The sequence below is a fragment of the Metopolophium dirhodum genome, chromosome 9, assembly GCF_019925205.1.
Source record: "Metopolophium dirhodum isolate CAU chromosome 9, ASM1992520v1, whole genome shotgun sequence".
Lineage (NCBI taxonomy): Eukaryota > Metazoa > Arthropoda > Insecta > Hemiptera > Aphididae > Metopolophium > Metopolophium dirhodum.
Window position 1 is genome coordinate 16,636,450 of NC_083568.1, and position 23,463 is coordinate 16,659,912.

The 23,463-nt window shown below is 31.4% G+C and overlaps 1 protein-coding gene across 5 annotated transcripts in view; it reads left to right on the top strand.

Moving 5' to 3' along the window:
* The window catches only part of LOC132952262 (uncharacterized), a 36,467-nt gene extending 15,518 nt beyond the window's left edge, over positions 1 to 20,949 (top strand). For 3 of the 5 annotated variants that reach the window (XM_061024497.1, XM_061024500.1, XM_061024498.1), the window contains exons 2-7: positions 1,168 to 1,741; positions 3,186 to 3,362; positions 4,757 to 4,985; positions 13,903 to 14,196; positions 18,535 to 18,998; positions 19,317 to 20,949. In XM_061024497.1, coding sequence (XP_060880480.1) covers positions 1,348 to 1,741; positions 3,186 to 3,362; positions 4,757 to 4,985; positions 13,903 to 14,196; positions 18,535 to 18,997 — 1,557 coding nt within the window. In that variant the 5' untranslated portion in view covers positions 1,168 to 1,347 and the 3' untranslated portion in view covers position 18,998; positions 19,317 to 20,949. Of the gene's footprint in view, positions 1 to 1,167; positions 1,742 to 3,185; positions 3,363 to 4,756; positions 4,986 to 13,902; positions 14,197 to 18,534; positions 19,006 to 19,316 lie in introns of all 5 variants that reach the window. The other 2 variants (XM_061024502.1, XM_061024499.1) reach the window with 2 other exon arrangements.
* Positions 20,950 to 23,463: the final 2,514 nt, after the last annotated feature.

Sequence of the window (23,463 nt, forward strand, 5' to 3'; positions counted from 1 at the left end):
AGGTCCCGCGACCTAGTCTCGGCGTTGACCTAGACCTTACTCCGGACGGCGAGAAAGTAATACTTGCACCGTCGGACGCGTGTCGAATACGAAACACGTCGTATAATAATATGAAGGCATGTGTAGTTTTGTCGCGCAATCGTTATTTCAAGTTCGAGTCGTGTATATATTATTATTATAATGCGAAAAACGATACGATTTCGGACTTGAGGTCGTCGCGATAAATGGTATAACATAAATACGGGCAGGTACCTTGCATATAGTATTGCAGCAATCGTTTAGCTATTTTCGAAAACCGCCACTTGCGCGCCTCCATACCCGTGTGGGTAAAATTTCTCTCTAAACGATTATTATTATATTGATATAGCGTCGAGATATGCTCGTCACTCGGATTAATAATTAGCGACACAGTCTTAAACTACACCACGACGTTTATATAGGTACCGCCTCATCCACATGACTGGGCTTTCTGTGTAGGCGTATTCCCAAAAACGTTTCGAAGCCTCGAAAACCCACGACGGATGAGCTGCCGACAATTTGATTAATGATTAATGATATTCGATAAGTTAGCGGCGTCAAAAATGTGTACCTACTTTTTCCAATATATTATTATGGTAATAATTTACATTGCTATATATTATCTATTATGTAGCTAAGTGTCGCAAATTTCAAACGTTTAGTATTCCAATCGTAACGTTTTGTCGAGCTACAAAACAAAAAATATGTGTACTGTATAGTATATTCGATGGTTTTTTCAACCACCGTCGATTAATTGTATGTCGTCAAAATAAAAAAAAACGTTATCACTTCATATAGACGATAGGCGATCAGTATCGATTTTTAAAACTATTTTATTTGGTATTATTTTACTGTCCAAAAAATAGTAATTTTTTTTAGTCCTACTGTAATATTTTGTGCGCTTCAATTACACGTGTAACGTATCTGATATTGTTTTCCAATGTCCTTAAGTATAATCCTGCACAAAATACCTGACATCGCCTTAAATCGGTAAATCCTGGCGAAAGTAATCAATATCTTTGAAATATACGAAACAAATTCCCACGCACTCCTAAATTTTTTTTTAAATCATATTATTATAAGTTATTTATAACGACGGACGTCGTTAAGGAAGAGGCATAAAATTAAGTCTCGTGTTTTGGTCCACAGAGTCGTTAGCGTGGTCCATCACCCACTGACTTCAAACCGACATCGAGCAAACGGCGCCGTCGACGACGACATGACGACATCTGCGGCCTGACCCGCCAACCACTTCAGCCGATCGTCCGTCCGACAGCAAGAACAGCGACGACACTGACACAGCAACGGACTAACATACTCCGCTCCACGATGAATCGGTACACTTGCGCGGCCGTTCTGACGGTGGCCGTTGCGCTATGCTGCGCTGTGGCCGTCACCGGATCCGAAGAGTCAGCGGCTGCGACCGCCCGGACGACCATGACAATGACGACGACGGACGACGGCCACGGTCAGCTGATAGACACGGTGGACGGGGTGTTGGACGCGGCTGACTCGTATCAGCTGGTGCCCGGCGTCCGGATCAAGCGGTCCGCCGAGGATACCGCCGATGCCACGGCCGTTTCTCAAGCCGACCGTGATCGCGATCCCGAGAAATACCTGATCGACAGGCTGGCCCGTTTCGTCGGCACGCATGTTCTGGACGTCGATTTTGCCGAGGTGTTCCAGACATCTGGCAGGGCGTTCATCAACCTCCATCATCTGCGTGAGTATGATATAATAAAATATAATTATTTATTATTTATCACGTGTCTCGGATTCGAAATTAATACACTAGGGGTACAACTGGGGTAGATTTTGGAAATCAGATTTTAAAATCATAAATGGTGGATTAATTCATATGCATATGATAATATTAAGTTTAATAACGAGACATTTGTATAACGGCTCATAATATATTATGTTAATATTTATTAATCTCATATCATGTACGTTTCACGACGTATATAACATGTCAGTATATATTATGTTCCTAGTCCTATCCATTTAACTTGGATGGGCCATTTAACTTTTAGTGATTTTTTTTTTTATATCGAGCGACTAGTACTTTCTATAGGTATGAATTCCTATAGGTACGAAGACTATTGTGTGTGTGTGTGTAGAAGGTACATAATATAGGTATATACTTAAATATTAAGTTTACTATGCTTATTCTGCCTTTTTCAATTTAATAAAACATTGAAAATCAAGGATAACGATAACTCGTCTGTACATGATACATAATAGACAGACGTATCGTAGTACCACACGATGGTATTATATCTTAAAACATGATTAGCTTTTACATAATTGCATTATAAGCACGATTTAAGATAATATTTAACGGATTGAACATCGGGATATGATATAAGGAGACTACCAAACTGAGCTCTTTACGGTGCTGGAAATTACAGCAAGCGCTTCCACGTGAGAAAAAAGTTAAATACAGACACGATTTAAGATATACCTATATATTATATTAAATCGTGATTACAGTGTACTCTACCGTAGTGTAATTAGAGGACGCTGGCGTCTTTTTTCACAGCTGATTTTGTGAGTCAATTTCATAGTCAAAATTGTATAATTTTAGTATATGTCGAAGTGCAACCTTTATATTATATTAAATCGTGCTAATAAGTGATATAATGACTATATGATATGTCTTGGCCACGATTGGTAAAAATGATTACAATTAGCATGACGTTTGTATAAACTATGAAAATACAGAATTTGTACGTTTTATGAGATGTGATTGGAGTAACGTGAAAAGAACCGTTTAACATTATAAATGTAGGGTAATATTATGTACAACTATGAATACATAATTAAATTAAAATAATTTAAGTTATAAGATGTAGCTTATATAATATAGGTAATAGCTAGGTATCATACGATGTTACCGTTATGAATACAATCCAATTCCAAACTATTAGATTTTAAATTTTATTAAAGATTTATTTACTTCATAGTTTTAACAGTAAAATTATGTATACCTACGTCATAAAAACTGTACATTCATCAACATAACCTATAGCAGATGTGGTCAATTGAGAAATTTACATACTGTAGGTACCTATACTGCTAATAATGGTATATGTAGATATATGCTCGCGAATATAAAAAAAAGGCGGACACAACGTATGTACTAATATTATATTTTTACGTTACAGCTAGATTTAACTTTGGCAAGAATTCGTTTTTGACCGGTTTTGGATTGGGTTTTTTGGCGTTTGGCTTGAAGAAATTATTGCTGCCAATCATCATCGGAGTACAGATCTTCAAATCCGTCGCACTTGCCGCTCTGTTACCGACACTGTTGGGTAGCGTCGGAAAAGTGGTTTCAAAAGGTACGCAAATCGTTATAATAATAATTAATATAATATTTTTATTTAAAAAACAAATATAGGTAATTAACTCGATTATTTTGTGTCGTGACTTGTAGACTCGTTGAACAAAATTTATTTTATTTCAAATATTTTTAAATTTAATATTTGCTGTCGCAATTAAATGGTTTTTTTGTTGAACTTATATACTATATATTATAATGTCGTCTGTATATTTATAAAATAAATTAATCTATGCAGTGCACTTTAATTGAAATAAAAATGTCTATAGCAATAGCAAAGAATAAATATGTGTCGCAGACGAGTATTTGTTTTTCACTGTTTTCTTTATACGATGTGTCCATTTACTTACTTTGGAACCGCTTATTAGATGTTCTTCTAAATTGCTTTCTTCACTCGGACAACTTCGTTTTAAGGAAACTGATTAAGAGAAATTGTCTTATATGTACCGAATAGTTTCTCAAGTTAGAACGTTTTGTTTTTATTTTTTTACGTGGCGTGCATAATATAAGTCATATATATATTGTATTATTATAATTTATAGCTTATAATAAGTTAATACTGCTGGAACGGCTATTAAATGATTAAATTCAGTAAATATAAATAAATTATAATAAATTAACATACATTTATCAGGAATTTATAGGTTCTGTTTATTTTCCAATTTTAATACAACAAACTTTTTTGTTTTAATAAATAATAATGACTTAAAACTATATAATTGATACTATTCAAGATTTTTTTTTAATTTTTCTGATGTGTCTATGAGACAATTTGTGTACAGACAATATTTTACATTTTAGCAATTTGATGTAAATAAAAATAAAACTTCATTTTATATTTCGTTGCATTAATGGCTTTATAACAGCCAAAAATATTAAATAGTCAATAAATATAGAAAATGTAACATTGCTAATGAAAGAACAAACTCAGCTGTGGTGAAAAACAAATGCAGATCTATAATAATGTAATAAATTATTGATAAAAAACTGAAGGTTATACTAATTTACTTTCCTTTTATACTAAATCTACCTATTGACAGTAATTTTCGAGGAATTCGATATTGCCATTTAATGTGTCAAATAATATATAATTAAAACGAAAAGCAACTTTAGTTCTTACCTCATATAATTTAATTTCTAGAAAGAAAACTTGAAAATTGTATAATATCCCTAGGATCATAGGATATTTGACTTAAAAAAAAATTTATTTTAAAATTGTTTATTGTACATTTACATAATATGATTGATACCAGTAGAATAATTCGGAGACCTGCGAGTATTCAAGACAATAATGTCTATAAAATAACTTGTATTTCGATTAATAAATCCTGACACTCTGAAAGCTTTATAAATAAGTACCTTTACTTGTTATTATGATTCGATAACTTGTTGCAGGCGTGTCGAACTTCGCGTCGAGTTCATCGCACTTTGGGCCCAGCGCTGGTTCAGATGGTTTGAGTGACTTTGAATTTAAAGACCAACAACAACCAAACATCGGCCTGGGTTATGACACGGCTGGCGCCGCTGACACATCGGGTTCGGAAACGGGTTACCAGAGTATTTGGACGTATCCGCCGGATAACAATGTGAATGCGATCACCGCGAGCTACGGAAGCAGCAACAGGTAACTAGTAATAACTGTATGCCATCTCAAAATACGTCGCATTGTCAATCTAGTCGCAAAACTGGTGACACTTGTTATGCATACTGCTATGTGCCCTGCAGCTATAAATATTTACAGTTATTTAAATCGTAGTAAAAAACATCGTATGTTTGTCGAACGTATTATAATATAGGAATGATATCGAGACGATTTTAGTGTAAATAACACTTTGACTGAAAATACGGATTTTGTAGAATGGTTCGTAAATCGTCAAAATATCTTTTGGACTCAGGACTAGCAGGTCCAAAAGCAGCCTTTCGCACAAATATCTATATAACATTATATAGGTGTACATTGTAGGTTCTCTATGAATGTACGAACTTAGCGTGCGCAATCGGACTGTGTTTAGAACTAAAGCTATATCAGTGAGCGTATTACAGAGACGAATACATTGAAGTAATATGATCATCATAATATATTTATACAGTTTGACAAATGATAGTATAATTTATTATAAATATGTGTACATAGTATATTTTTGATGGAATTATATTTGTCTCGTGAGGGTTTGTTGCAATTGTTTGATATTATAATAATTTTATTATATAAAAAAAAAAATTCATAAAAAGACAACCGTTGAAGTTTAAATGATTATGAGCATGAAAACATTTGATTTCGACTTAAATATACGTATGAGATCATGATTTTTTTGACATTGAAATTACGCACGACACGATTGTTTGCGAATCCGGTTCACACGGCGTATTCGTTGAGTATTTTTTCGTTTAGGTACCACGCGGCCCAGTTCTGAAATATTATTACGATTTCCGTTCGTTACAATAAGATTTGTTAAAATCTATTTAAGCTAACCCGATGACCGTAAAAATAGCCCGCGGCAGGAGAAATAGGAAAAAAGTTGCAGCAGTCATCTACGAATAATCAAGGCGCGTCATCAGTTCTTTCTAAGCTTTCGGTTTAACCTCGGGGGAAGACCAATATTAGTCAAACTCTCTATTACAATGAATTGTGTGCTTATATATTGTTACTATTGTTATACATATATAATATCGATTGTTTATATTGTAATAAGAGTTTTTGTTAAGCGATTTGAAGGCCATTAGTATTATTATTTTTCAAATTTAACTGTAAAACGTAAAATGTATTACTTTAAGTATTACTTAAAGTTCCGTTAGATCTTTATGGATAATAAACCATGTCTAATAACTTATATCGTGCTCGGAATCATAAATCCCTCAATTGATCAATTTATAATTAAATTTGAAATGTTCGAATAATTCACACGAGAAGAAAATGTATGTAATTCGGTGTACGGATAAAATATAGGTATAATAATAATATTATACTTGATTATAGTGTACCCGCGTAGTGATCCTCACTGCGCTTATATTATATTATTAGGTATTAAAAATCCGGTTTTAGTATGTTGTTTTGGTGACCTAATATTGTACCGAAGATGAAAACATATTATATTTTATTTTCTCTCAAAAACACCGTGCGCTACACACCTCTGCTGCAAGTCGCGGATGCATATCTAACATATTATTATGTATATATTTTATATATTGCAATAGTTTATTAAATTGCAATTTGCAACAAGACGTGGTACTTCAGACATGATAATATTTTTGTATTGTTGGAAAACTGGATGATACCGCGCCGTTTCGTATTTAGCTGGAACTTTTACTATATTAATAAAATATATAAAAAATAAATATAATAATATAACTTGTAGACGAATTTGTGTCATTACACGTTTCGTTACGCACAGACGACTACTTCAGTCGCAAGACAGTTTCGTCGTTTGCTTCGGGTAGGTACATACTTAAATTTCGGCGTGTTTAGCTACTAAACGGACGGCGTTTAAGCCGAAATCCACTACGATCATAATACGTATATAACAATGTAATAGTATTATAATATATATTATGGTATTATGGTGTTATTTGGTGGTAATAGGCGAGACACGATTACGCTCATCGCGTTGTACCACAGTGCATTGTATACACACACCGACGCCGTTAAACGGTTCGTTAAAAAAAACCGCACGACCGTTTGCCGAAGAATAATAATATGTCAAGTCGTGTGTTTTGCTAAACGTTGTATTGTGTCGTTGGACCATCGATCGTATTGTGTCGTTATTGAACATAAACACAGTCGTGTGGTCGAACATTTGAATAATCCAAGCGGATCAACGTGTACGAGAGTGTATGACGTATACGACACGTGCGATGTAAAAATATGCGAAATTATACAAAACGAGGTTTCTAAAAAAAAAAAAAATACCTACTTCTAAGATAATTCGTCATATTACTATCCAACGAAAAAATTAATGCGAACGAGTAAAAGTAAATATTTGATGAGTAGTTCGATTAAAGTTTCTAAAATATTATGTTTATGTACCTACATCACGACGTATATATGTGTAGGTGCATCATATCGGCATTCGGTATGATTTTTTGTCTGCTATAAAAAGCGTGGGTATACCTGAAGTTTGGGTAGTTGTAAAACAATACTCATTGTGATTTATCAAACACCTGTACCCCTATCGACACATATAATTTCTTAAGTTGGTACCATTGTGGAAGAAAATCTGAATACTTGAAAATATTATATTATGGTTATGTATATGCTATTAACTTTAAATATATTATACCCTTATATTTTTTTCATAAGATGGTACAACGACGACATATAAATGATTCATATAATACTATATACCACCTTTAAGCAAACTTCGATGGTGGTAGATAGTTACAATTTGAACTGTTAATCAATAATTAATTATTATAGGATAGAAGTGAAACATGCTTGGTAAACTGCCCAGTATATTATAATATTATAATAATATTTGCGGTGCGAATTGATTTTTGACGCACGTGTACGACCAATTTATTTGGATAGTTGGCGACAATTCGACTTCTCCGCGGTGAAGCGAAAACAAACGGTTCGAAAACATAAATCATTTAAAAAAATCAATAACGTAATTTCATCTTTATTATTGTTATTATTGTGAGTATGAAGATGGAAAACGGTAGAAACTATTGACGGTGGGACACAAAACAAAACAATAACGAAAGGCACGTGGACGTGCTTCCAGGACCTCGTCTGGTCCTGACAACCGTTTGCGTGATTTTTTTTACTTCGGTTGCGCATTATTGATAACGCGAGTGAGCGCGAACTGGAAAATCGTCATTATTATTATTATTATTGTTATTAATTAAATATATTTCGGCCGGCTGAACGTCATCACCGCCGTGGCGGCAGTCGTCGTCAACGCTCTCCAAAAAGGACACAAAGGAGAGAGAGCTCACGGATGAGCTGACGTATGTCGGTGCGTGTGTGGAACCAGTTTTTGGTTTTGTACGTGACCAAAGTGACCGGTGTATGAATTCCTCCTTGTCGTAATAATAATAATAATAATAACAACACCAACAAAATAGTAATGATAATAATAATAATAACGAAAAGAAAAAACGCACAATAAGAGTCGGCAGAAGTCATTTTAACCTCAATTATTATTATTGTAAGAGACAACCTAGTTGGCGTAAACGTCCCGTCCGTCTTTTGCCCGACGGGAGCGAAATCAAAAGTTGAAGATTTCCGACAACAAAACGTCATTATAAAAAGCATATATCATATTATATTATTATACACTACCGTTACCGTGGTATTGTGTCGAGCTCGTTAAAGAATGTGAGCTTAATTGTTTTCTCGGTAAACTTCTTTACCCATCTGTAGTGGAAAAGAATTTCAAAACGTCGACAACATATCATCGCAGAAAAATCGCTGACTTTTGTAACGTTTGAATCGATTGTTTTAAAAAATAATGTACTTTACGTTGGTCAGCAGCAATACCTACGTATATCGGCTGATTCTTGAACAAATTGGCGAGATATATTATAAATGTATCTATATTACGTATAAATAAAAATAAGAATATTTTGGTCCAAGACCGTAAATATTTTGTGTTCGGTTCAATCGATTATTTAAATTAGGTATTATAATTTATCGCATATATTACCACTATAATTTGGACATGAGTCCATTGAAAGACCCTTCGAACTAAAAAGCAACTTGTTTATAATAGGTATAATGTGTACATAATAATACAGCGAACAAGATTCGTTCGTACAATATACAAAGACTTAACTACTTAAGATCCCGTTACAGGTTGAGATATTTTTGGTTTCCAAAAACTAGAATTAAAAAAACGTTTTTATACGGCTTCGGGCTTACCATATTTTTATACCACGTTTACGTGTTTGATGTTAAAAATAAAATTATCATAATAATATAAAGACCTGTATGTTATCAAAAATAAAAATATCAATGTGTTTCCGACTATTTAAAGTAACATTTTATCCGTAAATCTAAATCATATTGGAAAAAAAAAATGTACAGACCTATTATGGCAATTATACGAAGCTAATACTCAACGCTATCGTACGGCATTGATCGTTCATATAAAAATATTCGGAACAAAATCTACATAACGTTCGATAATTGCTCACAAGAAAGCAAGAGCACAAGTATGCTCCGTAGTCGTTCATCTAGATTTGACTTTATGGATACCTCAGGTATTGATTTTTACGATTTTTTTAAACTCTGAATCCTTTTCGGCGTATTTCCGTGACGAAGACATCGTACCATGGTAGTCGAACCGTCAAGGTCGCTTCGGCGTTTCGATGTTCGATCCTCGGCCAACACGCTGCAACGCCGACCTACACGGTGGACGCGTTTCCGAAAGAGAAACTCATCGAATAGGTATGATGTTGTATGCGATGGAATGTGTGTCAGACATATGATTTATAATTATTATTCATGTAAGCATATTTATATATATATATATATATACACGATAAATATTCCAATGCAAACGCGCAAGAGTCGATTCACCCGCGCACACGTCCTACAATCACGTCGAATAAAAAATATGTAACTATTTAGGCAGGATGTCATTGCATGTTTCACGCCGATTTCATATAGGACTCATATAACTAATTAACTGAATTCAACTATTTAACTCGGTAATATTAAAATGAAAAACAAAATTATTTAATTATTTACTACTGCGTTTTTTTTAAAAACATGTGTTAATATCTACTAGGTATAATAATATAATATTTTATTAAGCTAATTGTTGGAAATATTCTAAATGTGGAATTATACTTCTTTTCAATAAAATTAAATTCCTCGCAGCACAGAATTGAGTCTCCAAGTTTGGACAGGAGACGGGTATACCTAGAATTAGTTGACGGTGAAAAATTTACTGTTGAAATGGAGCGCACCCTTATAGAACAAAACCACCGTTAAAGTTACACGTTTTTTTAACTTTGATAATAATCGATTTGATTTTTTTTTCCATAATAAATTATCTAACAAATTAAAACTAAAAATTATATATCGACATGTATTTTAGTTAGCTAGGTATAAAATTATATTTAAAATCTAACCAATACTACGAGCGTCATAGGTATATAATATTACAATATAATTGACATCGGAATATTTTTTTAAAAGAGTAAAAAAAAATGAAAACAGGTACACGGCGCGGCGGTGTATATCATAATAAATCGGGACGTACCTATAACTATAATATAAATCCCAATACATCATATTATAAATGGCATGCGTGATGACTGATGTGTAAAGAAATCGCAAACCATAATATAATTATATATAAATAATAATTATTATACATACACTTTCCGCGGACGTGTCACTGACATGCCATTTTTCCAATGTGTGGCGGCGCATTCGTAAAAGTGAGATTACTTACACTTATGTCTAAAATACACACGCACAGTACACATACGTACACATGAATGGGACAAGTAGGGGACAATATAATATATGTCATTCTCCCCTTCTAATATTTTTTTTTTAAATATCCATCTAACTGTCTTGTATATTATCATCTAAAATGTAATCGGAATTTATTCCATAGTAATTAATAAACAATATCAACAACAACAACAACAATATATTATAATTTGATATTGAAAAACAATTGTGGGCAGTCAACTGCGCAATCGGACTTGTTTTATCGAATAGATGTATTCTCCTTAATAATGAACGCGTCATAATAATATTATCCATTATCACGATTTGTGTATAAATTAATGTCTTAGAATCACGAATTGATGTACAAAGTGTTTCAAGAGTCTTCATTCGATTCCGAATCCTCCCATAAATTGCAGCTGTAAAAGACCTATATACCATATTATTGTAATAATGAAAATAAATAGTCAAGTTTCTTTCTGTTAATTATTTTTATTGACGGTAAACTAAGTACGTGTCTTGTGAACGTTTTTAATGATTAGAGCCGTAGTGCCGTAGTGCCGTCAGTAAGTGTCGAGTTGACGAAGCCGCAACAGAAAGCTGCTTCGTGTACTATTTACACCTATCACCCACCACCTCTGCATTTTCAAAATAAGTATGCATTTTTCAAACCGGATGAAGATCATGATCAATGTATATCGTTCGTTTTCTTAAATTTCGGTCGAAACAATATTTCCGTGCGCACGGATTTTGACAATTGATGGACGTCTGCGCCATCGAATTAATAAACTACTCCGTGATAACATACATAGGTACCTACACTAAATTATTGTTATATTAATAATAATGTTTCTCTATATGATATATTATTTTCGTAGCGTATTGTTCCGTTCGTATTGTTGTTATTGATAGGCCGATGAAATAATTGAAGCGCCGCGCGGTTGTATAGACACACACAATATATCACTATTATATGAATATACGGTGTACAACCATTGAAGCACGCGTCACGAACTTGAACCGAGACGCCGTATTTCAAAACATCGTTAATTTATCTTATTATAATTATAATAATAATTATTATTATTATTCGATCGTACGAGAAAGAGACATCGAAAACTGGACGCAACGTAATAAAATAGTATAAATATAATGCGATCATCGATCGGGACAGGCCAAGGAATCTCGCCGTTTCTCCGTTATTGCAGTGTTCTTCTTATACACTGCTGCAACGGCACGTACAACATTCAGCGAGACGGAAATTTCGAGAGAAAAAACCATTTTTACACACACACACACACAACATTGTTTTTCCGATTTCTAACGAAAAATCCGGCGCAGAGTAATTTGAAAAATCTATTGGTCGGAAGATTATACGGACGTTTATAAACGGATTACATTGCTGCAGATAAATCGTATATATAAGTACAATATAAGTATTTTATAATAATATACCTACCTACGTGGCATTAAAGTAAGCTTTAGTGACTAAGCCGCCGCGTGGTTTTCTATATACGCGTTTGATTTTTTATCGCAGATGACTATTTTTTTCATATTTTACATAGGTATTAACCGCGTTCACCGCACGCCCCAAATCCGAAAACAATGAAACGTGTACACACACAATATACCATTCATAATATTATGATTTTCGTAGATATATAGCTAAGATGGTGCATATAGGTACAACTTACACTGTGTTGGTATACCAATACGGTCGTATTTTCCACTGCAGAGCTCGTTAGTCGTTATTATTTTCTAAACACCATCCATTAAACGTCGATCGATTCAGAAGAATTTTATGCGAATCGCGCATTCGGTCAGATCGTAACGGAACAGGATAATATTATAATATATTGTTATTAATTAACCGTATGCTGCACTCTCGCATCTCGGACGGTCGTAATATCGTGCTTGAAACCGCATCTGTGGTGGGTTCAATACTAATCAATAGAGACATAAACGACTTCGGAAGACTTCCATACTGCTGTAGTCCAATGACCGGTCGTTGAGTTTTTATGAAATGTCATCGAGTTTAAATGGTGCAGCGTATAACAGTATTTTTTTTTTTTAGGCCATACGCATAATATACATTATATTAATATCTACCTACGGTGGTATTTAAATATTTTTGATTCACCAATCGATTGATTGCATCCGTATATATACGTGACACGTTGTCCATATAATATAATTAATGTCCTCGTCAACTAGGATCATTAAGACTAAAAAAAAAAAATAATAATCATGCTTATAATATGTACAATTATAATATTATTAGGCAGGTGCTTTATTACGATAAAATCCCATTCTAAATCGATTATTTTTTTATCGATATAACGCACTCGTTTCTACTTTTTAATTAAAATTTCTAGGTCGGGACATAATGTACCAACTATAGGACCTATAGGTACTATAATAGGTATAATGTTACTGACGGTAAAAAAATAGACGTCAAGTTGACACTTAGCTGACGTTTTATTTATTTATTTTTGTTGTCCGTACGTGATGGTAGATAGTCGTAATAATACATCCACGTATTATAGATAATGTTATTATAGTATTGATAATCCAATAATAAAAAAAAATCAGATAAATATTTAGAGTTTGATTGATGCAATTTAATGGCATGGTACAATTGAAAGTGATCAGGAGGGGGGGGGGGCAAGAATTTCAAGCAATACACACACAACTCGTTGTTATACCTATTGCACCTCAACCTTTTCTCGAAAAGCAACCATCAGTGGACTGCACTCCAAACAATACATAGGCGGAGATTTCATTGAATTTTAGGGTGGGGGGGGGGGCTAAAATCTTTCTTTACAAAATAAGAAGTAAGGCTTTGAAAAATGTTCAATATTTTTTAGGGCGGGGCTAAGCACCTAACCACCCCAATCAACGCTTATGATGTCTTACCTCTATAGTGTTTCGTACGACAGCGTGGCACATCCGTATGTTACCGCTTAAATGGACACATCCTACCCATCCAATCTCCCTTAAATCACAATCGATATTATAACTGCAGTATACTTATAGGTACATCATATATTTTATGTATGATGCAACTACACACGTCGCGATTATTTAAATATAATATAATTCAATGTATTAATTATTTGTGATCGTTTGCCTGCAGGTATCCGCTGAAATACGGCCAGAATAGCGTATCCGCCACCAAGCTGCAGTCGGGCAACTATTACACCAAGGACAAGACCGAGGACTTTAAGGTGTTCCACACGATACCTGCCAGTTCACACCTGTTGGCCAACTACGATCCGTTTTACAGTCCACTGTTGTCCAGGATCGACACAGTGTACAAGCAGCTCGGGTACACGACGGAACCTTGCCGGGAACGGTTGGTGTGCCAGATGTACAAGAACCCAGCCAAATTCGCACCGTACAGCAATCTCGTCTCGGCGCAGCTCAGCAGGTCAGTGCACGTCTTTTTTTTTGACACCGATTTTTATGTAGATTAACTCAATATTTATTCCGAGTATGGTCACACGTTTAGGTACCTAGGTAGGTACTTATCTATGTAAAATAAGAGGGATATTGTCGTAACGAAATCGAATTATGTGGGTTGTGGATTCGGTGCTAGATATATGCAAAACAAATCTTGTATAATAAAGAGTAGTCAGTAGTATTAATAGTTCTAGTTTTATTGTAATACAATTTTTAACAGAATTTATAATTTCTTCTTTAACTGAATAGAAAAAAAATAACAACAACAAACACATGGAATTGCATAAAATGCACAATCCTTGTTTTTAATGTCAATTGATCAAAGGAAAAATGACTGGTCAAATACCAAAAAAAATCATAAATGTTTAAAAACAGAGGTTTTAAATTAAACTAAAATGTTTACAATGAGAAAATATAATAAATTAATAATTTATACAATTATACAAATATATTATAATATTATTTCACATTGAAGATGGACGATGAACTTCCAATTTAGAATGGTGTAAGAGATTGTAAATGTATTGAAAACACAAACTATTTATTTTCAATGATCACAATAATATTTTAGTCGGAAACTATTATATTATGACTTATGAGATATAGGCAGGTACACGAACTATGAGACTGCGGAAGATATAACAATATTCCTTGCAGTAACTACTTTTCCTTTTTTGGTGGCTTTAAAAACCAACTCAGACATAAAATAACGATTTTCGCTTGCGAAAACTGTGTATTTTTATTACAAAGTCACGAATCGTATTATTATTAAAAAAAATCAAAAAAAATCGCGTAGGTATTTTTTCATTTGTGTCCAAATCGCTATTGTACCGCAGCGTTTAAGTTCTACGTACAACTCCGCACAGCCGTTATTAGTTTGTTTTTTTTAGACACAAAATAATAACACACAATGCAAATGATTTTCTGTAGCAGTGGGTAGTTGTGTGTGAGTACTATCCAAAATTAGAAATTCACCAGCGCCGGTAGTGGAATATTATTATTATTATGGTTTATGTTATTATAACTTAATATCTTCAAACGTCGACAGTAGGTATAGTCTTAGTATTCGTCCGTCGTCGTTCGTATAACATTCGTTTATTTTACTTTTAATTCACTTTTAATCATATGAAATCCGTATTCAACCATACTATACAAAATGGATGAGCTTGCAAATTGTTTATCAAATATATTTCTCTATATTATATTTATCGTTTGACGCAGAAAATTATATTATTACTAATATTATTATTATTATATCGCATTATACAAACATAATATAAAATTGCGGTTTGATCGAACGACGGTTGATTGGCGTTCTGCACCGCAGGGTTATCGGACAGCAATTTATTATTCTATTTAGCACAATGCACACGTTAAGTTACAATAATTAATAAGTTACCAAATTGACGTAGGTACACGCGCGATACTTTCACTCGGCCGATGAGCATAAAAGTGCTTTAATCGCGTGCCTATTGTTTTGTTGGCGCTTGCGACGATATGTAGGTCGTGACGAGCTTCTTCTTATTAGGCTGTTAGACAAACATGTTATTAGAATAATATTATTACCTAAACGGACGGGTAAGTATAATATTTAAAGAACAGTCATCGCCGACGATTTTGTTTTCTATTCCGCTTAAAATCACGACACGTCACGCGACCACCGCATCCGCGATTAATTATTGTCCATAATGATATTATTATTATTATTTACTATACAGTCATCGATTATTTTATTTTATTTTCATTATTACAAGGCATAACACACTAATGCGGATACTCTGCTTTGAACAAATGTAACCCATGCAAACGAAATTATTAATTGGCTCTATGGGACAATAATGAAGTTACCATGCGATGTATACAGTGAACATAGTTATATTAAAATCGTTAATTGTATGTAATAAATGTAATGATTGATTTTGAAACGCATTAGCCAACATCGTACACGTTAGTTTAAATGATGTTAGCGTCCAATAAAACTTATCTCGAAACTGAAAGAATAATAATAATGCTTGAGTAGATAATGTACTCGAAAGAAATTTATTGAAATCTTTAAAAACTTTCAAAACATTGTTATATTTTTATAGGGGCAAATATAGATGTATATTTTGCTTTGACTGGTCAATGCAATACTAATTAACTAATAAACATAACCCAAAAATATTAATTTGTCTTTGAATTGATTATAGACACAATGATTAAAATTGAACTGTAAAATCTGTTATTAATGTATAAGGTACATTTATTAAAATAAGTAATATTTAATTTTAGTTCAATCATCTTTAATTTTTATACAGATAATACAAACCTTGAGTATTTGTCTAATAAATATTCAATTGCTTAAGCAATAATATTTATTTAAATGTTGTAGTACATGTTTACTTATAAAACAAATTTACTGTTATGCGTATGTATAATATTAGATATAGGTGTCTGGTGTACTGGTGTATTGGAGTGTCTCACAACGATTTACTAATTGAATCCACATCCAGGTAATGGAATTCACATGACACCCATCCACATTCAAATAGTAATTCTTTCATATTTTGTTTCACGTCATATTTAGAAATCTGAATTGAAATAGAGCGTTTAGTTTGTTAATTACATGTACGCTTAAAACATATTCTAAAGTACTCAATCCAAATTAAAAATTAGATTAGCTTATTTATTATAATATTTAAATTGGGTTACACTATAATTACCACGAGAATGTTTATATGTTTATTTCCCATTGTATAATGTACTTACATAACACGTGCAAGTATAAGCTATTAGTACAATTAAGTTTTTTGTTTAGTAGGTAAACAATCTTACTTATTTGGTTATACTTGAGTAATTTATTCATAACTTTACCTACTTAAAAAGTAAAAATAATATTTACATCAAAACACATTCTAGAAACTAATAAAATATATTGTACCCAGTTCGTTTAATTATAAATGATATGTGTATACATATTACTATATATGTATGGAATAAATAAAAGTCGCATATGTGATGATTTACTTGTAAAGTAAAATCTGTTTGAAAATTATCTCAAGTTAGTTTTTATAAGCCAACTACCGTCCACGTACAGTTTTTGTCATTTCGATAAAAGAGGCTAAATGTGAAAGTTTGATAACAAAATTGTAACTTATGCCAAAAATCACTATCAGTAGTTGTAAATTATTTGTAGAAACGATTAGCATATTTTCTCCAATGATACCGATTTGATTAAAGTGCGTGAAATAAATGTAAACACAAATTTCTGTTTTATTTAAATTAATCGTACCTGCGATCGTTCTAATATAAAATCCGTTTATGAGCGTATTCAAAATTCAGACATAATTTTAGTAGCTAACTACTTTCGTTACTTTTTTTCATTTACATGATAAAATGAGTTATCGATTTGATTAGCAACTTTATTATTACTATAAATTATTCACCCATCGTAAAATCGTGAATCACGTACCTAATTATATATTAAACCAGTAATCACGTGCATAAAGTAAACATAGAGTACAAAAAATTTAAACAACAGCAATATCACGTATTTTACGGTATAATTTTATCACGTTAAAATATATCTAAATATTTTTCATGTTAAGTAAAATTAGTGTTTTTAAAATACCTAGCGATTAACAAGGTAACATTCAATCATATTATAAATCAACTTAACTATTATAATATAGGTAGGTATGCATAGGCTTTTATTTTGATATTGGAGTCAAAAAAACTAAAATATTGATACTTTTCTCATACTTACATGATAGATAATATTATAATCTATTGTGTCAATCAGTTAATTAATTAAATTTTAACTTTAGTGAGAGTAGTTGTAGATTTAGATCGGATAAATCGAGCTGTTAACACAACTTTAATTTTATATATATATAGGTACATATTATTATAATTATAATAAATTAACCATATTCAAACTATGTACATATAATATAATGTTTAGTGTGATTAAGCAAAATATAAAATGTCTGAATTTTTTTTAAAATTAATAACAAATATAAATTTAAGTTAACTAGAATCTGGGGCCTAGATTAATAATACTAATAATATAATAAAAACGTATAAACAATTATATTATACACATTACACATTTACACATAATATAATATCCTCAGTTTTTATTATAATTTATAATATTATTTTCGTGCAATCTATTAAGACAAATAATAATTATCTATTTTTAATATAAATCGTTGTCACGTTTTTAGTAATAAGAAAATAATTTTCACCGTCATAAATCGTATGTAGAATAGTGTGGCCAATGTCGAGCAAACATAATATTAACCGTAACTGTTTGGTATTCCAGAGAGCTAAACGAATTGCGCAAACCATCGTCCGAGAACCCGGAGATATTGCGATTTTTCAAGTACATGAAAGCCGCCAAAGACGGTCAAGACAACAAAGACTGCGAGATGATTTTCTCGTCATGCGCGTCCCAAAGGTCGCCAGACGATTCGGTGCCCATGATGACCACTTACAACGAGATCAACAAACTGGTACAGGCCCGAAACGCTAAGAAACTGGCGGAATCATCCACAGTCTCCGACGGGGTGAAGTCGGAATCGGCCACTGTTTCCGACGGGGTGAAGTCGGAATCGGCCACTGTCTCCGACGGGGTGAAGTCAGTATCGTCTACCGTCGCAGACGGCGTAAAGTCGGGATCGTCTACAGTCGCAGAGGACGTAAAGTCGGAATCGTCCACAGTCGCAGACGACGTAAAGTCGGTATCTTCTACCACCACCGACGTGGAGTCGGTATTGACACATTGAAGTGAGTGGTGTGTTATTAATAATAATTTATTATCATCTTAATGTCGTATAATTATATTTGATTTCATCACGAAGTATACTTCCGCACTTGGAGGTCTCTCATGAGTCATCTGCACTTTTTGTCATTATATTATTACATTTTGATTTTATTATCAATTAGCTTGTTGTTCAATGCACATAACAACTTATAGCCTATGAATAAAATCTGTGTATAATGTATTACATTTATATAAATATAGTTTATAACGATTATCAGATATTATATATTTTTGCCGTAAGATATTATATTGTAATAACGGACACATTTTTTTATTCGCAGATGAATAGACGACGGTTTTTTCGATCCATGACGCAGCGTGGCAGCATATATTCAAAGTCATTAGGAAATATATACGATACCTCGTCTAGCTCAACATAGTTTTATAGTTGTAGTTATTTTGTATAGTTACGGTTATAGTTAGTATGCGGAATGCGCACATATAATCGTAGGATGATAGTTATTTATTGAACGCACGGTATACTGTTATAATATTATGTTATCGGTGTAACGCGTGAGTCGTATTTTTATCATAATAATAATAATAATAATTTATTGTGTACTATACTCCGTAAACATAATATTTCGATAATTTGTCATAGTTTTCGCTCCTAGTCGAATTGGATGCATAAAAATATCATAATACTATTATAATATTCTATGTTCGATCGAAACACGCAGAGTATCAGCGGAGTACTGGAATCGTCGCACCTTTGACAAATTCATCGAATTTTATGTTTTCGATACCTATTATTATATATATAGTTTACTGCCTAAATCGTTTTTTGATTTGGACACGTCTGTCGAATTCATCTCAAGTTCAGATGAAATACGAAAAACGTATTTTGAGTCCCATCCTTGGCACCTCTATTTATTTATTAACTAATTATTTATTCATTTATTTATTTATTTATTCGATTTTGGGTTGCTCAACTCGAAGCGTGGAAAGGAAGTACTTACGTGGAAAAACGTTTTCGAAACTGTTTAAAATATTATTTATGATATCGATACAATTATTATGTAAATACATCGATGTTGCTTATATTATGATACCTTATATTATTGGTTTATAATAAATTAATAAACAGTATTCCTAGTTTTTATACGAAAAACATTTCAAGACGTTACAAAGATTTTCAAATACCTAGGTACATCATATTATACTGAACTCCCAATAATAATTATAAGCTATATATTTTATACGCGATGTTGAGTTCAAAACAATCGTGTCTACCGTAACAACTATAATATAGGTATTCGTATTACACAGATCTACATTATAATAATAATTGCGTGATATGATATTATTTGTTATCAGTAAAATTAAGTGCTTAATACATTTATATCAGTGATATTATTATAATATTAGTTATTTAACTTTATATTGTATTACATCTTAATTTACAGAGCATGAAAGATCCTAGTTATTTTACTTTACAGGTCTAATATACTGATGACTTAATAGTGATTTTGGCCTCAGATAATAATCGTATCATCCACGCGTGTATTTATATTATAATGTAATATTTTATTGTTTTAAATCAATATTATTATTAATATTAATATATTTATTTTGTTTTATAATTTTGTAAACACCAAACACACATGATGTATAGCCATACAATGTAGATAGAGTATAACATAGAATAATACATGATAGTTGTGTATTTATTGATGTATTGAGTACACAACTATGCATTATTATTATTAGTATTATTATAGTCAGTATTTTGTAATTTATTTGTGCACTAATCAAACGCAGTTGTTTTTAAAATCATGTTTTTTTAATCGAATTTATATTTTTTTATATCTTTTCGTTAAGCATCTGTACCTTCAAAACACTTCCATTGTTAGCTCTTAATATAAAAACTTTAAATTTAAAAATATTTTTATTAATAAATTGTGTATCAATATATTTTGTTTGTTATTACTTATTAATATTCATTATTCAACATTTTAACTTGAATCAGCTAATAGCATAATTCTGAGTATTACTGTGTAGGACGCATATAATATCCTAATATAAAACTCAAGATAACATTTAAGTACCATAATTCAATTTTTAGCATAATAATAATATTGTGATATAAAATGCTTTATATAATATCAAATCCAATTATTTGATTTTTATTATGCTAGTTATTAACTAGCCTATGTACATTAAAATATGTTGCTGTTCTATTTTAAATAGTATACTATGTATTTTTATAAATAAAAACCAGTATTTATTATTTTAGGCAAATTGTTGTAAAGACCAAAATGTTTCTAATTATTTTTTCTACCTAACATAAATTACCGTTCTCTATTTTTACTATCAACAATACTTTCTTTCCAAAGTAAGATTTTTCTGTAACTTTAACTTAATTTAATCCTTAATAAATTTCAATTTGTATTACATGATTGTAATTGTTATTTAAATATCATATATTTGCTGGTATAATATTAGGTTATTGATTTAATATATATTTCTTTATTTTAACTGTATTAGAAAAATATATAGATATCATGTTGTCGCAATATGAATTGACACCTTTTGTCGAACTATCCGCCGGAAAGTAATGTCAGTAATTGCCTAAATAATGCATTTTGGATTTAATGGAAAGGATGTAGTGGAACTATTATAGGATTCGACACGAATTAATTTCCTTGTTTTGGTTATTTAAAATCTGCGGAATAATAATCTAACTATTATCCATGAACATTTTCGATAAAAAAATAATAAGTTATACCTATAAAATAGACTTTTAATAAAGTTCCTTATGTGAAATAAATTAAAAATTTTAAAATATTAGTATTAACCACGGTATTATACAAATGTTGCCTATACATTACGCCGTAAAAATATTTTATTGAGATATAAAATATTAGTTTTGATAAGCAGTCTTTTATAATTGCCCCTTTGAAAATATCAAATATCAATCATTAAACTATAAGCTTAAATAATAAAACCTATTTGAGAGAATGCGAAATTAAAGTATAGAATTTGTCATCCGTACCTACCTAATAAGGACAATAAATAAATAATTTAAGGTGTATAATAGTACTCACGTGGATAAGAAAAAAAATGTCGAAACACGGTATATTAACAATGAATTAATAACTATGAAAATGTGTAGAAACATAAAAATAATTTTAAACATTAAATGCTGTTCTATTTGTATGTTCACACTAGAAAATAAATGCAAATAATTTAATTTTAATTTTTGATATCATGATTTAGTTTGGATCCATCATATGGACATTTCTTTACACCAATAACGGGCTAATAGTAGGTTTATGTATTGAGATGACAGATGATTTGCCGTGAATTTTACATTGTTCATCACCTGCAAGTATATTTTATTTGGTTCAAAACTAAAATATTTAGTGAAAAAATATTTATTGTGTTAGTTATGGCAACATATCATTAATCAATACAAATATAACTATATTATATTAATATAAATAATATGCCTTCATATCTAAAAGTTCTGAGAAAGTTAAATACGAGCAGATGCATCTACCATGGTAGCGGAAATGAGAACATTTTGAGAATACAAATAAGTTCATGAATTCGTCAACAATAAATAAAATGTAATCAAAAATTAATAAACAACTTTTTGAAAGAGGTTTTTCACAGTATTATATAGTTAAATCACAAAAAATATTTTTGAGTATTGTTTGCAATAGTTTGCAAAAAGAAAGATTGTATTTTATTGATTTGTTATTTTTTTATAATTTGATTTTAAATATTTATTTCAATTCAATTATGCAATCATTTTATTTATTTTTTTGATTTGGTTATCTATTTTTTTTTCTTAATAAGATTTTAAGGTTCATAAAATTATTTATTGGATAATTTTTTTGAAAATGTTTGTATTTAATTTAAAATTGGAACGTGCATTTTCTCAGAAATTAAAGCGTTTTTTCAAAAGATAATAGTCCTTAAAAATAGTCTTACAAAAATATAAATTAGATATAATATTGGATCCAGTTTTTTTTATACTTGGACCATTTAAAAAAATTATTAGCGTTAATAAACTAAAATTTTAAAATCACCATAGCCCTCCCTCCCCCATATATTACAGACCCATTATATACATACAGATTAATTATTATATACAAATAGTTACTAACTCAAAAACTATTATTACGAATTTTGATTCTGTTACGTCAACATTTTTATGAAAACGATCGACTAAATAATATTTACAGTAGAAAATTTGGGTTTTCATATGAAAAACAGAAGTTTGTATCTCCATTCTTCACAGGGCACTCCTTAAGTAGTCTCAGAAATCTCAAGAATTTCAAAATATAGTCTTTAAATATATTTCAAAATTTCAAAATCTAAATTTTGAATAACTGCATCATATTGAAGAAAAATGGGGGTGAGTATGCTTGGCGTATCAACTTGTTTAACAATAAATATCATATTAATGACAGAAACGAA